Source organism: Lepidochelys kempii, chromosome 9 (genome assembly GCF_965140285.1).
Source record: "Lepidochelys kempii isolate rLepKem1 chromosome 9, rLepKem1.hap1, whole genome shotgun sequence".
Classification (NCBI taxonomy): Eukaryota; Metazoa; Chordata; order Testudines; family Cheloniidae; genus Lepidochelys; species Lepidochelys kempii.
The window spans coordinates 42,547,490-42,562,470 of record NC_136388.1 but is presented as its reverse complement, the minus strand read 5'-3'; the positions used below and the strand labels follow the sequence as shown (position 1 = coordinate 42,562,470).

General features: G+C 39.3%; 1 protein-coding gene across 4 annotated transcripts in view; it reads right to left on the bottom strand.

Moving 5' to 3' along the window:
* The window catches only part of CAB39 (calcium binding protein 39), a 68,263-nt gene that overhangs the window by 30,920 nt on the left and 22,362 nt on the right, over positions 1–14,981 (bottom strand). For all 4 annotated transcript variants that reach the window (XM_073360032.2, XM_073360031.2, XM_073360030.2 and 1 more), the window contains one exon: positions 2,438–2,595. In XM_073360032.2, the coding sequence (XP_073216133.1) occupies positions 2,438–2,551 (114 nt within the window). In that variant the 5' untranslated portion in view covers positions 2,552–2,595. The remainder of the gene's footprint in view (positions 1–2,437; positions 2,596–14,981) is intronic.

The following is a 14,981-nucleotide window of genomic DNA, read 5'->3' as shown; positions in this document are numbered from 1 at the left end:
CTATAGCAATATGTTGCAGGAGATAAGTGTCTCTTGGTGTCACTGAGTCCAGAGAAGGAGTTTTGCAGAGGAAGGACAATTATCATTTTAGTATAGCGTGGATTTGAAAGTCAGTATTTTATATCCTGAAACACATACCAAGTTTAAAATAATCTGAGTGATGAATACCCCTTTGGTTTGTATCCGCAGATAACATGTACAGCTTATTTTTCAAACAATTTTTTCCCCTCCAAATTCAGTGCACTACACATTCTATGTTCAGGATACAGTATGTACGCATCAAGGCTTCGATTCTGTGAGCATTTAATGCAGCATATACATAATTTCAAACATAAATATCTTTACATAGTCTCATTGAAGAGGCCTCAAATTTAGAGTTTCACATCCAAACAATTTGTTGTTTCTACCTGAAAACGTTTACACTCTGGCTACAGAAAATTTAAATAAGCCCAGAGTACTAATCACTGAAGTAAATTGTAATCACTTTCTTTTCTTTAGGTTACCGTTGATCTATTTTCAGAAATTACCCTACATCCATTATACAAGTTTAAAGGCTCTCTATGAATCATTCTAATGAAAGATCAGTCACCATTTATCTCTACTATGTGCTTGAGGGACTTCCCCTACCCGGAATACTATTTGTACAGAGAACAAATTTACTTTTTTTTTATTATTATTATTTATTAAAAGATCTGGAGTTTGAAAGTATATTCTGAGATCTCCTAATCAAAAAAGAATATCCAATCACTACATCCTCTGTGTAAAAATTTCCAGATTTACTTCACACTTCCCATCAATAATGGGCAACAATATCCCATATTAGCCAAGATAACAGATGTTTATTTTGATGTACAGAGCAATAAAAATTGCATGCTGATTTACAACTTTGCTTGCAAGCTGGCTTGCAGAACATTTTAAATTTCATCTTTAGTTATGGCTTTGGGATTTGTGAGTTTTATTGTTTTTAAATACTGGTTCCCTTTGTAGAATCTTACCCACTCACTTACTGCCTCTTTCAAGTTAAGGTCTTTCCAGATGAACTTCTTGCACCAGCATTGTACAGGGAAGGCCAAATGGTTCTTGTACCTTACTTGAGAGTACTTCCTTAAGCAGTTATTTAGGTGGCTGATGGCTTGTTCGTATTTTCCTAGATAGCCTTGTCCTTTGGCAGTTGTTTTGGAAAAAAGAAAATTATCTAACAATGCAGGTTGAACACTAATTAGGAAAACACACTAATCCTTCTCTTACACGATAATGAAATTTTTAATTAACACTTAATTCCATCCACTATTGATCTGTATGTGCCTCCCATGCTATTCATCTCACCAGGAGACCTTCAGATACTTTTTACCGTTGTTTATTAACAACTTATTGGCACTGAAGTAGCACCCCAAAGGCTCCAAAAATAAGGGTTAGAAACCCACTGTGTTTGGTGTTGTACAAACACATGGTTCCTGTACCAAAATGTTCACAATATAATCTGAAACAAGATGTAATAGGTAATAAGAGAAACAGGGAAAGAGGACAAGAGTAATGATTAAGATCAGGTTGCTACATGGGTCAGAGTTAGTCCGTAACTTCATCAGTCATGACAGTTCCAAATCATAACAAACTTTATTTGAAACAAATAAAATACATTACTTCAGACACTGATACACAACATAACCATTACTTATTAGCTGATTTCTTGTAGGAGACAGGGGTCTTAGGGAGGACCTTCCACAGGTGTCATTTAATAAAGAAGATGCAGTGTGACTTGTCTTATGTCATCAGCTCAAACAACTGACAACAACTGGTTGCTTAACAAAGGCGATCTTCTTATACAATTGTAGAATTGTATTGCATATGTTGGGGGCTATTTTGGAACAGTTTCTTAACACAGAAGGTTGCCTAACAAAGATTCTCATGTAGAGGTATTGGTGTACTTTTAGACTAAACATTCACAACTTCAACTGAAGTTTTCTTTAATATCCAGGCCATTATTATTTGTATTCTGGTACCATATGTGTATTCCTCGCGTGGCTTCAGGGTAATGGTCGTTGCTCAATGTCAGCGGGCGTGAGGTCACTAATATGGAATTTTCCCCTTATGTGCAAGGGTTGCTATTGATAGTCAACAACTGTATATCTTTTTTCCATTAAAATTAGATCCATAGAGAATTAACTCCTTCTAAGTTGGTTGCTTAGAGAGAAGTTAATTCTAAACGTATCAGTGGCCAAAGACAGAAGGATCCAAGGTCAACAAAGATCGAAGTACCAGTTTAACAAAATACACAACTTTTCTTCATCTTTAGTGTGTGAAGGGAAATCAAAATATTTCTATTTAGTTCACATATGTTAATTTATAAATCTTGTAAATTCTGTTTTCCCTCCCCCAATTAAAGTTTAATATTTCACTAGCAAAAGATTAAACCCCATAAAAAGTACCAGAAATATACCTTTTCTGCCTTTTTGTCAGAGATATCTTGCTTTTCTAGAACTGCCATACTCTCCTTCAGATTCTTCACTATGTCTGCAGGAGACTTGTGGGACTTGCCAAAGGGGAATGGCATTATTGCAAACTGTACAGGTCTTCCTTCTGCAGCTCCTACTTCACCTGGAAACAGAAAACAAAAGGACTATCAAAGGTGGAAACAGTGGGTCAACAGTGATAGCATATATGAAGAGCCAGAAAGCATTATAAAGGCGTCAGTATAGTCTGCAGTGTAATTCGGTTAAACTAGAACACAAAACCATCACTAAATTGTACACTATTTGAGTTTCTAATTTTTTAGAAAATGGAACAAAGAATCCAAGAGATCAAACCAAAATTACTATCCAGTGTTTCAGACAGATATTAAGAATTATATTCAGGACCACGGGACTGTACAAATAGCACAGTTCAAAGTCACATGCTAGCAAGATAAAAATATACAGGTTATTCCAAATTATGCTGGCAAGAAAAATCAAATCACTAACAACAGGATTTGTCCTAGCTTATTATTGCTAGGTACTGAAACTTATTTTCAAGTGAATGCATAGGTGGCTGCTGGCAACAGAATTTTATTACCAGTACCAAGGATTAAACAAAGCATTTAGGGTCATACTCTGTCATACTGAAGATCACATTAACAGAGACAGTTCTTTCAAAGATGAGGAATGCCCTCTGCCCTAAGTTACCAGACTTTTCCAAGGGATAGTTAGCACTTGCATTAAATATATTCATACCTTTGTATAAATTAAATAGGAAGCAGAAAGATTTTCTAGTGCAAAAGTAAACAACTTTTCAGAGAATAAATGCTCCAATACCAGAGCTTTAGTTCCTAAACTTGTTTATCTTCATTCACACCACAATAGCTTCCCCTGAAATGATTTCACAAATTGTACTTCCAGAACTCTAGACGAGCTACAAGTGAACAGAAAATCCCACACTGAAAAATGCTGATGGGTTACTTCTATAGAAGACAAAAGACATTTGAAGCTGACAAAGCAGAGGTTACAATGTCATTACAAAAAAAGGATGTCACCCTGAACATCAGTTATTTTCTATCTCCACCTGCCAATGAGAACGATAACCAGCCAGCATGGATCAGTATAAAAAAACAACTAGCATCTAATTTACAACAAAGCTTCTCATCTAATATAATACAAACACTTGTTACATGTCACTTAAATAAAAGTTCCTCCCATAGGCCATAGAGCTAGAATACTGAAATTTGGTACATTCACTCATTACGGACTCCATATGTTTTAGTTTAATCTTTCCATCACAGGTCACTAAAAGCTTTTCAGTTGTAAGATTTTAACCATTCAAGTACCTTTACTTGTAAATTAGAAGTATAAATTTGCAAAAGTTTAGTTTTTTACATGAGCCAGTTATGTCAGGTATGAGGCCAACCATTTGAAGAACTGAATGTCATAGGATACCAGATCTATTTAAGTTTTTAGCCAAGAAAATTCCCATAAATATGTAAACTAGGTATGTGATTATAAAACTTACTATAACAGTTGCATGCTGCTGGGTAAGAAATACAGCTGCTCATGAGGAGATGCATTCCTGCAGTAAGTAGTATTTAAATCAGTCTACTCTTGAAGAGAAAGTAGCAAAACATCAGTATAATGGAAGTGATCAGATCTCACACACTTCCAAATACAGTATTTTCACTTTTTTAACTTATGCAAGCAATATGGCCAATATTTAGATGTGGTGAAATTACTCTTTCCACCATATCTCAAAACATCTTAATCAGCACCGATAAAAGGCTGAAAAATTGAGTATCTATGAATAGAGAATTGATAACATAAGAGATAATAGCATCCCCGTTATTGATGAAAAATTACTTTAAGACAATAAAATTAAATAATGTCTCAATATTTTGCCAAATGTGAGTGCAATACAGTACCATCTTCAGTGAAAACATGACTATCAACTATTATTTAATAAAAATGATGCTATTTTCAAACATTAGGGATTTACAGGTATTCCAGGATTTTTATTTGGCAAGAGAGGGGGCAGGATGACACTCCTTTTATAAACTGCATGCAGCATTTAAAGTATGCCCTTAAAGTATGATTTCACTCTGAAAACTGCTTATGTACAAGTGGCATCATAGCTTTCCATATCTGTCTCAATCACTTCCAGACAGATTCTGCTCAGTTTACCAGTTTAAAAGATTCCTCCCCCAAACACTAGCTCTGTCAACACAAACTGGGATCTAAAAGTCAAGCTGAATTTTTTATGGGTTGTGTATCACTATTGGTAATAAATACAAAAAAAGCCAAATTATCCACCAGTTACACCTGTATAACCCCTTTATCTTCAATTAAGGTTGGACAGGTGTAAATGAAGGTAGAATTTGATCCAAACTGTTTTGCTGAAGATGTGAGAGAAAGAGTTGAAATCAAGCTCCAGAACCAAGACAGCTATGGGAAATAAGTGTTACTAAACGTAGAATTTAAAAAAAAAATTATCATGAAATAAGCAGTTATGACAGAACACAATGTAGGAAGAAGCTCTATTGAATCAAAAGATAATATTGTTATATACTTATTTTTCTGCCCACAATTACACTGCTTTCAGAATAAAAACTCTCACAAAGAATTACACTAACTCATTTAACTATAGGCAAGCAGTCAGATAAATCCAATTTCTAGGTTTACAGAATGAGTGGGTTTTATAAACTTCCCTCTAGAGGATAGTGCCTTCACCTTTTTATTTAAAATGGTCTAGCCCCTACATTTGCAGGAAGGCCTGCAATTTGACTTACCTGTCATTGTTTTACGAGCTCCATATCAGTAATACGGTACATGGACATATACATGATTTTGGGGTATATTTGCAAGAATTTCAATTTGAAAATTTGAGGATAAAAAATTAGGACAATTCAATAAATTCCCCAAATGTAGCTTATTTGTATTTGAATATACTCTATCCATAAATAGAGAAGTTTCATTATGAGTTTTTGATAAGCAATTTATAAAAATAAGCCAACTGGCAATAGCAAGCAAATCCAAGCCCTCCGTCACAGCAGGTGCCGGGAGAGATCATTGCTGCAAGGTGTTTTATGTATTATATAAAACTAAGCAAATGAGTTATTTGTGCTATTTCTGTTGCAGGAATAGAGTGACACTAGTGGGAACCTCACTTGTGTCTCCTGAGAGTGGAAAAAGCCAGTGCTGCATCTTGCTAAAGAAGCCGGGGTATCCCTCTATATTCTAGAAACATAACAGATACAGTTGTGAAGTTGTGAAAAACATATGAACTGTGACAGACTGACAATATCCTAAAATACCCTGAACAAACCTTATGGAATTAAGATAAACTTCACTGAATAAGCTTAGTACCTTTGTGATAAACTGTATTAAAAATGAAATTGTGTATGTGTTGCTGTGGAATTATATGTACCTCCTCTAGCAGGGAGGGGATGCTCATGTATTCCTCTGTTATCAGCCTTTGAAGCCACACCTTTGGGGAGATATGCATATACTAGTTCAAACTTCATTCTCCAGAGACCAACAGACAAAGAAAAGACTTTTGGATAAAAGCTTGGGGTTTAAACTGACTCAGGGCCTTTTTCCTGATCCAGCAAATGGACAGGACCTCTGGTTCACGGAGGGTCCCAATCCTTAGAGAATTGGAAGTATTTGGCCTACTAAGGCTTCATAAGACTGTGTACCTGTTCTGAGCTGAAGCTCTCATGAACTTGTAACCACAAAGAACCCTTACGGTGGGCTGATGCCTAGTAAACTTATTAGCATGCATGCAGGTTCTTTTATTGTTTTTAATGTTTTCTCTGTAATGTTTTTTACCTTAAAAATAAAATAAGCTTGCTTAGAAAGAACAGTGTGGTAGCTTCCAATTATAGTAATCACTGTGTTATCAGTCTCTGAAGATTCAAATATTAAGGCCAGAAGGGACCATTACAATCATCTAGTCTGACCTTCTGAAAATTGCAGGCCACAAAACCTCACCTCAAGCTGGTATGTTTAAGCACTGTCTTCACTGGGAAATGCACAGTGAAGGCAAGAAACTGTTCAGCCTAGACGTACCCTGGTCAGAAGGAAGTGAGATGTGGGTCTCCACCCAAGAGAGGCAACAGCCAGGAAGCTGGAAGCCTGAAAGTGGGTGTCCTTGCTGGACCACGGAGGAGAAATACAAGTCCAGGTGCCTTCAACTGTAACATGAAGCACTTAGGATCTCTCTCTCTTGCTAACCTGGCGAAAGTTCTCTAAAAGGCAAGCTACAATATTCGACAACAGTGTGCGTGTGAGGCTGGGAAAAATTGCAACATACCACATCTGCCTAATAAAAAAAGGAAAAGTCCAAAGGAACTGCCATGTGATATTCATCCACAATCAGCCACTTGAACCATATCAAATTATAACAATTTTCCCAGTATCAGCATCTGGGTTGTGGTTTTTTTGTTTGTTTTTGCAGACTACTTAAACAGATTTGTTTGCCACTTTAAAAACTACCTTCAGACCTTTTCCAAAAAGTTAGTCTCCTAATAAGCACCTGGACAGCTTTATCTTTTGAATTAGCATGTTGCTTTGCTTCATCTCCCATTCTCAGTAATCCGGACATATTTATTCATTTGTGAATTGAGGCCACGAGTAACCTTCCACTGAGCACTTACCACAATATCATAAGCACACTTTACTGTCTGCACTCACCTAACAGGATCTGGTAGAAAGAGAAAAGTTTGACCCAGCCAAATGAAAAACAAGATGTTTAAAAGTATCGATATTGGGTTCAAATTTAGAAAATATAGAATGTAACCTTTTTTTGTGTAGTACAAGCAGATATCAAAAACAGGGCACAGTCAATTCTCCAAAAGCTAAACATCGCACTAAGAATGTGATATAGTATCTTTTCCCTCTAAGTCAGTGTTTCCCAAACTTGGGATGCCGCTTGTTCAGGGAAAGCCGCTGGCGGGCCGGGCCGGTTTGTTTACCTGCCGCGTCTGCAGGTTCGGCCAATTGCAGCTCCCACTGGCCACGGTTCGCCGCTCCAGGCCAATGGGGGCTGCGGGAAGCGGCAGCCGGTACATCCCTCGGCCCACACCGCTTTCCGCAGCCCCCATTGGCCTGGAGCGGCAAACTGCGGCCAGTGGGAGGCACAATCGGCCGAACCTGCGAACGCAGTAGGTAAACAAACCAGCCCGGCCCACCAGGGGCTTTCCCTGAACAAGTGGCGTCCCAAGTTTGGGAAACACTGCTCTAAGTCATTGGTTTGAAATTAACACACAAATAATGTCTATAAACAGTTGCCACAGAATGGCTACATACGAAATGCATTGGTGTTTTTGGCCCAGTTCCTACTGGACATGATAAAGCTGGATCCCCACCACCACCCGGGCTCGAATTCCCCCTCCCCTCCACTGGGAGACAACCCAGGCTCCCTTCCCCTTTCCTTCTCCTCCTACCCCTGCAGTCCCTCACCTGGAGGTTGCAGAGCTCTGGCGGTCAGTCCCCAGGATGGCAGCAGCAGTGCAAAAGTAAAGGCTGCAATGGGGCACTAAGTCTGCTTTGAAAAGTGATATTGATGAACATCAGTTTTCACATTGCCACCCTTACTTCTGTGCTGCTGCTCTACACTCTGTCTTTAGAGCTGAGTAGCAGGGTGCATAAACAACTAGAGACACAAAGAGGGGGGGCCTGATCAAATAAGTTTGAGAACCACTGCTTTAAATCATAAATAGTTTGTAACAGCTTTAGGGAATACACGTTAAATAGTAGCCAATTTTAAACTACTATGGTTAACATAAATTATATTCTGAAAGGTTTAAGATTGCCTTGCTGCTTTAAAAAAAAAATAGATGCTTGAAAAAGTCCATCTACAGGGACACTTGTCTCTCTTTCTGAAGAAAAACTAGAACAAATGCAAGAACACTGACATGCAGTTCTTTTCCTTGTTCTTTGGTATATTAAATTGATCACAAGACTTCTACTTTGGACTATATTCCCTAATTTTAAACATTTTTTCTTCTCATTTGAAATATCAGAAAATGCACTTTCCTACAGGCAAATTCAAATACGGGTTAGAAAGAGCTACACTGAAACAGTGTAATCACCCAATAAGGGAAGTTATTTAAGCAAGGAGTGACTAAATTAAAAATAAGTTGATTACATGACGATTACTAAGAAAAACATTCTGAGAACAAAGTACAAATAGTAGTACAGTACATCTTCACTTACTGGCATCTCTATTAAATTACTCCTTAGAAAGCTGGATTACAGACACTCAAACGTTACTAGTGTGGACCTCAACAACTCTCTTGACACTAGGATGAAGTTCAAGGAACATTGGAGAACAGAGGAAGGCAGAAAAAAATCGTCTTGCTGTGACAGACTGTACCCTTATGTTCACCATTGTTACAAAACTATGAAAAAATCTGTACAAAGTATCCATTTGTGAGGTATTTCAAAACTCATAATTCAGTGACCATTATTGTCCTTACAATGTTGCCATGCATACTTTACATGTAAAGTTACGAGATTCTACCGTACGATGTTACTAAAGCATATTCTAAATCTGGGGAAGTAGCCCAAACCAGTTCCTCAGAGACAAAAGGCTAGTCAGCACCTCAGCCAGGTTTCAGCATAATCAAATAGTCTATCACCTGATTAAGGGGACATTTTTGACAGGAAGAAAGGTATAAATGAGAAATGTACATGTTGGCAAATTGTACAAAATATTGGCATTTTGGGTTCCCACTCAAAACAGACTTGCTGCGACCTGAACTCAAGCTGGAGGGGATTCTCAAAGAAGAGAAATGGTATAAGATCCCTCATTTTTATTCACTGCATCAACAATGTTTGAAAGATAAACTGAGTGAATGGTCCTGATTGAAGGAGTTCAGCCAGTAAAAGCATGTGATGAGAAAAACCTTTGCTTTGAATTCAATTAGCTTGTTCAGTTAGGTATTAGTTTACATTTTACCTTTTATTTCTTTGTAGCCAATTCTGACTTTTATACCTCATTACTGGTAATCACTTAAAATCTATCTTTCTGTGGTCAATAAATTTGTTTTATTATTTTATCTAAACCAATGCATGTTTGGATTGAAGTATCTCTAGCCTCCATTTGAGATAACAGGGTTTGTGCATATCATTTTCTATTTATGAAATGACAGAGCTTGTACTTCACAGAAGGAAAGAATTGGGCAGTACAAGATGCACATTTCTGGAGACAAGACTGGAACTGGGAATTTGCTGGAAATTATATCTGCAATCCAATTTAGAAGTGGCTGGCTAGAAACACTCATATCATTTAGCTGTGAGTGATTTTGCATGTGATAGGCTGTGTGTGACTAGGCCATGTGTGAACAGGACAGGAGCGGCTGCTCTCACTGCTGAGCAGTGTGAAAGCTGGAGAATTGAAGGGACATAGCTGTTCAACTGTCCAGATTGTACTCTGGGGAATGTCACACTTGCATTTTTGGTTATGTGTCAGATCAGAAATCCCGGACTGCCATGCTCTAGGGGAAAAAAAGCTCTCTCAAACTTGTCAAGTTTCCCCATGACTTCTACAAGTCAATTACATTAAGTAAGATATAGTTGTACAAAATTCCTACTTTCACAAATTTGGAAAGTAATCAGCTACAGTAGTCTAAAATTCTAATGCCACCTACAACTTTATTCTTTCAATCGTAGGGCTTCTAATTTAACAATGTCTTTTGTCTGTCACTTTTTAAAAATGTACCATAGACCAAAACAGTGTCAAATACTCAAATAGATTTATGTTGATTCATTTAGAGGTGAAGAGGTTGAAGTGAAATGGTAATATTCCATTTAATATGTAATTACTGAGGGAAGCAGGCCAAGAAAAATAAGTTATCTCTTGGTAGCCATAATGAAAAAGCACCTTTTGATAACAATTGCACAGATACGTTAAGACCTAACGCCCAATGAGTAAGCACAGAAAACGTTCTGCTATTGTGTGAGCGGATAAGAGGTAGCAACTTGTTAAAAATTAAACAAAATCAGCATAATTTAAATAAGGCAGAACTACAAATATCAAGTCAATTATTTAGAAACAATGTTAAAAATATATAGATTACTTAAACACAAGAAAAGATGACAATGATGAGTCTAAAAGGATAAAATACACGTGCACAACAATTTTTGGACTTTTCAATAAGACGCTGTATCTGCTGCCAGTGATAGGCTGATAAATTCTCATACTAAAATCTGTACTATGGGATATTAAGAGAAGGGATATTAATTTATTACCAACATGGGATTGTAATGTAAATTAGTTTCTATCCTCTATAAAATTGATTTACCTAAAGTACCTATTACTTTATATATGTATATATTAATTTTGATTTATGGTTAAGCCAATATTAAAAACAGAAAAAAGATTTACAATCTTGCATCAGGCGCCAGTGTCAAGTATCACTTTTTTATCTATGTATCCACAGCCAACAAGAAGGTCAGAAATATTGGTCAGAACAGAATAGCATATGCACTATGAAATACAGTCAGCATGTTACAGCTACTACTACCCATACACATTTTTGCAGAAATACAGAAGGTTGGGGGGGCCTTTTCTTTTATCCCCAGAATCAATCTTTTATACAACAGGTTTTTTAATTTTTTTTCACAAAATAAGAATTCGTGTCCACAGCCTACTCCTGGGAGAATTCTGCACCAAAAAATTAAAAATTCTGTGTATTTTATTTGCCAAAATAACACTATCACACCAGTTTCAATTATTTTGGGAATTTATTTCAAAATACCTGTCAGCAAGTATGTCTGTAGCAATACAGACACACACAAAAACTTCCCTGGAAGAAGAGAGTTGAAGAAATCCCTACAATAAACCAGTTCCTATTTCTCTACCCCCTCTCCCCCAAAGCTCAGCTGCAGGGGCACCCCCCCAGTCCAGACACTCACTCCCCCAAGAGCCCAGTTATGGTCCCCTGCCAGCCCAGACACTCTCATCCTCTCCCCCACAGAGCCAAGGAATCCAGAGGGAGAAACAGCCTGATGTTTGTGAGGAGTTTCCTGCACACCATCTTCTTTCTTCAAGGCATGCTGGGAAATGGAACCCATCCATCTCCCTCCCCCCAGCAGTGTCTTCTGTTTGCAATCTGGGCTCTGCTGGGTCCAGCATCCCCTAGTGGCAACCAGCAGCCCATTTCTGGACGGGAAAAAGGAAATTCTGCACACAACACTAATTTCTGAACAAATTCTGCATTGTGCAGTGGCACAGAATTCCCCCAGGAGTAACAGATCTTATGGCCAGAAGGGACCATTAGATCATCTAGTCTGACCTGTGTAAGACGAGATGTGCATTTCACCCAATTACTCCTGTATGGAGCCCAATAACTTATGTTTGACTAAACCATATCTACCAGAAAGGCATCCAGCCTTGATATGAAGATATCAAGAGATGGAGGATCAACCACATCGTTTGGTACGTGATCTCAATAGTTAACCACCTACACTATTAAAAATTTGTGCTGGATGTTTAATTTGACTTTGGCTTTAACTTGTAGCCAGTGGTTCTTGATACATCTTTCTCCACTAGAGTAAAGAGCCCTTTGGTACGCAGTATTTTCTCCCCTGGAACATCTTATAAACAATATTCAAGTCACCTCTCAATCTTTAGACACGTCAAATTCATTTAACTCTTTTAAAGCTCTCACTGTAATACAACACGAGGATTTTGTCAGTATAGTTATATTTGTAAACTCCTATAGTGTGGAGTATAAGTACAGTTATATTGGTATAACTGCATCCACATTAGGGTTTTTATCAGCATTGCTATGTCAGTAACAAGAAAGTCACACACACACAACCCAAACAGATATTATCTACACCAGTGTAACTTGTGTGTTTAGACCAGGGGTGGGCAAACTTTTTGGCCTGAGGGCCACATTGGGTTTCCAAAATTGTATGGAGGGCCGGTGAGGGGAGGCTGTGTCTCCCCATACAGCCAGGCGTGGCCCAGTCCCCGCCTCCTATCCACCCCCCCGCTTCTTGCCCCGACGGCTCCCCCGGGACTCCTACCCCATCCACCACCCCCTGCTCCCTGTCCCCTGAACTCCCCCGAACCCCCCACCCCTAACTGCTCCATGCCGCCCCATCCAAACCCCCCTGACACCCTCTATCCAACTCCTCTGCCCTCTATCCAACCACCCTGCTCCCTGCCCCCTTACCGCACTGCCTAGAGCACTGGTGGCTGGCGGTGCTACAGCCGCGTTGCCCAGAGCACTGAGTCAGGCTGCAGCTCTGCAAATGCACTGCCAGGCTGCCCACAGTGTTGTGCTAGCAGTGTGCTGAGACTGCGAGGGAAGGGGGACAGAGCGGGAGGGGCCAGGGGTGAGCCTCCCGGGCCAGGAGCTCAGGGGCTGGGCAGGAGGGGCCTGCGGGCCATATAGTTTACCCACCTCTAGTCTAGACCATGCCAAGGGCATTTTTTCTAAACCTCAAATAATTTTTGTGGCTTTTCTCTGTACCCTCTCCAGTCTTTCAAGTCTTTAAATATTGTCACCAGACTATACACAGTATTTCAGAATGTGTCTTGCCAATGTCTTATGGAGATAAAATCACCTCCTTTCCCAGCCTTTATTGTCCCCATCTATACTTCCAAATACTGTATTGACCCTTTTTGCCACAGCATCACACTGGGCGTTCATGTTAAGTTACTATGACCCCATAAATCTTTTTCAGAATTACTGACCTTAAGAGCTCTGTGTAAGCTCAACAGCTTGTCTCTCACAAACAGAAGTTAACCAATAATACTACCTCACTCACCTTTTCTCTCTGCTATCCAGGATATAGTCTCCAATTCTGTAATTAAGGACTACGTTCTTTTTTCCCAGATGTACAACCTTGCATTTAGCTACATTAAAATGCATTTTTGAACAAGCCCAGTTAAGAAGCAATCCAGATCACTGTGTATGAAAGTGCCATATCCTTATCATTTGTATTATGCCAATCTTTGGCATCCAAAAATTTTATCAGCAGTGATTTTATATTTACTTCCAGATCACAGATAAAAATATTGAACAGCATCAGACATAGAGCCAATCCATGCAGAATAACACCAGAAACACTAGCATGTAAAAGTAAACAACATTAAAATCAGAAAATACTCAACTATAATGCTCGGCATGAATTAACTGCATACAGCTTATAAATGATACTTCTTATAAGTCACTAAAAATCTTTTAATCTATATCAGTCAAGAAAGGCATGTACAGTGGCTGTTAGGGCTGGAAGTGCCTACTTTCCTCATCAAGATTATTGTACTCCATCCAATGCATAATATTAGCATCCTGCTTGTAAAGTAGAAACACTAATATCAATTATTTATTGTGCAGTAGAACCCAAACGCCTCAATCAGGACTTTTTTTTTAAAACTGTTCCAAATACTATTGTTTACCACTTTGCTTCATGCAGCAATGAATTATTTGCAGTGTTACCAATTGAAAGGTGGTAAATTTTAAAAAAAATCCTCTTTTAATCAAAGAACAGAATTTTAAATGAAAAATGGTAAGTGACAGCTATTAAGGGTTTTTCTACACAACAAAATTAGGTTGACTTAATTTAGGTCGACCTACAGACACTACAGTAATTCCATCGGCTGTTGGTGTCCACACTATCCTCCTTCTGACAGTGCAGTGTGTCCTCACCAGGAGCGCTTGCAACAACTGAAGTGGGGCATTGACAGCTCAGTATGGGGCACTGATAGCCACGCAGGGCTCACAACTGGAGCCCCCCATCCGCCCCAGGGTGGCAGCCCCAGCTGTGAGCCCCACGAAGGCTTCACAGCACAGAGCCTACCAGCAGAGAAATTGACATTCTTTTCATTTTCACACTGCTATTGTCTCTGTTCAGGGGAGGTCAGTGGGAAGCTGGGGCTCTCAATGCCAGCAGCCAGGCTTGGAGAGGGGAGCCCAGGCAGCAGCCTGCTGGGAGCTGGGAGCCTGTGGGGCAGCAGGGTTCCCAGCAAGGAGAGGGCAGCCCAGGCAGCAGCCTTCTGGGAGCAGGTAGCCAAGAGCCTGAGGGCAGCTGGGCTCTTGCAGGAGCCTCCCACTCACCCCAGGGGCAACAGCGCTAGCTCTGAGCCAGACACAGGGTTCACAGTAGGAAACCTACCAGCCTTTCTTGTCAATTTCATGGCTCCACCAGGGAGTCGTGAAATTGACAAGAATTTTAGCCAATAGCCAATGTAAGTAAGGCAATGTCTATAGGGATACTGCATCACCCTAACTACACCAACATAAGCCCTATGCCCCTCATGGAGATGGAGTTATGATGTCAGTGTAGTACGGCACTTACATCAGCAGGAGCAAGATTATAGTGTAGACAGCTGCCCTACTTTGACCTAACTCTGTAGTGTAGACCAAGCCTAAGAAAGCCATTGTACTGGTCAGAACTTGAAGTGGAGCTGAAGAGATGGGTTCAAAGCGATCGTAATGTTTTAATAACTAAGTAGAGTGTCCAGGGTAACAGAAGACTTACAGGGAGGTAGGGGATACAAAGGCA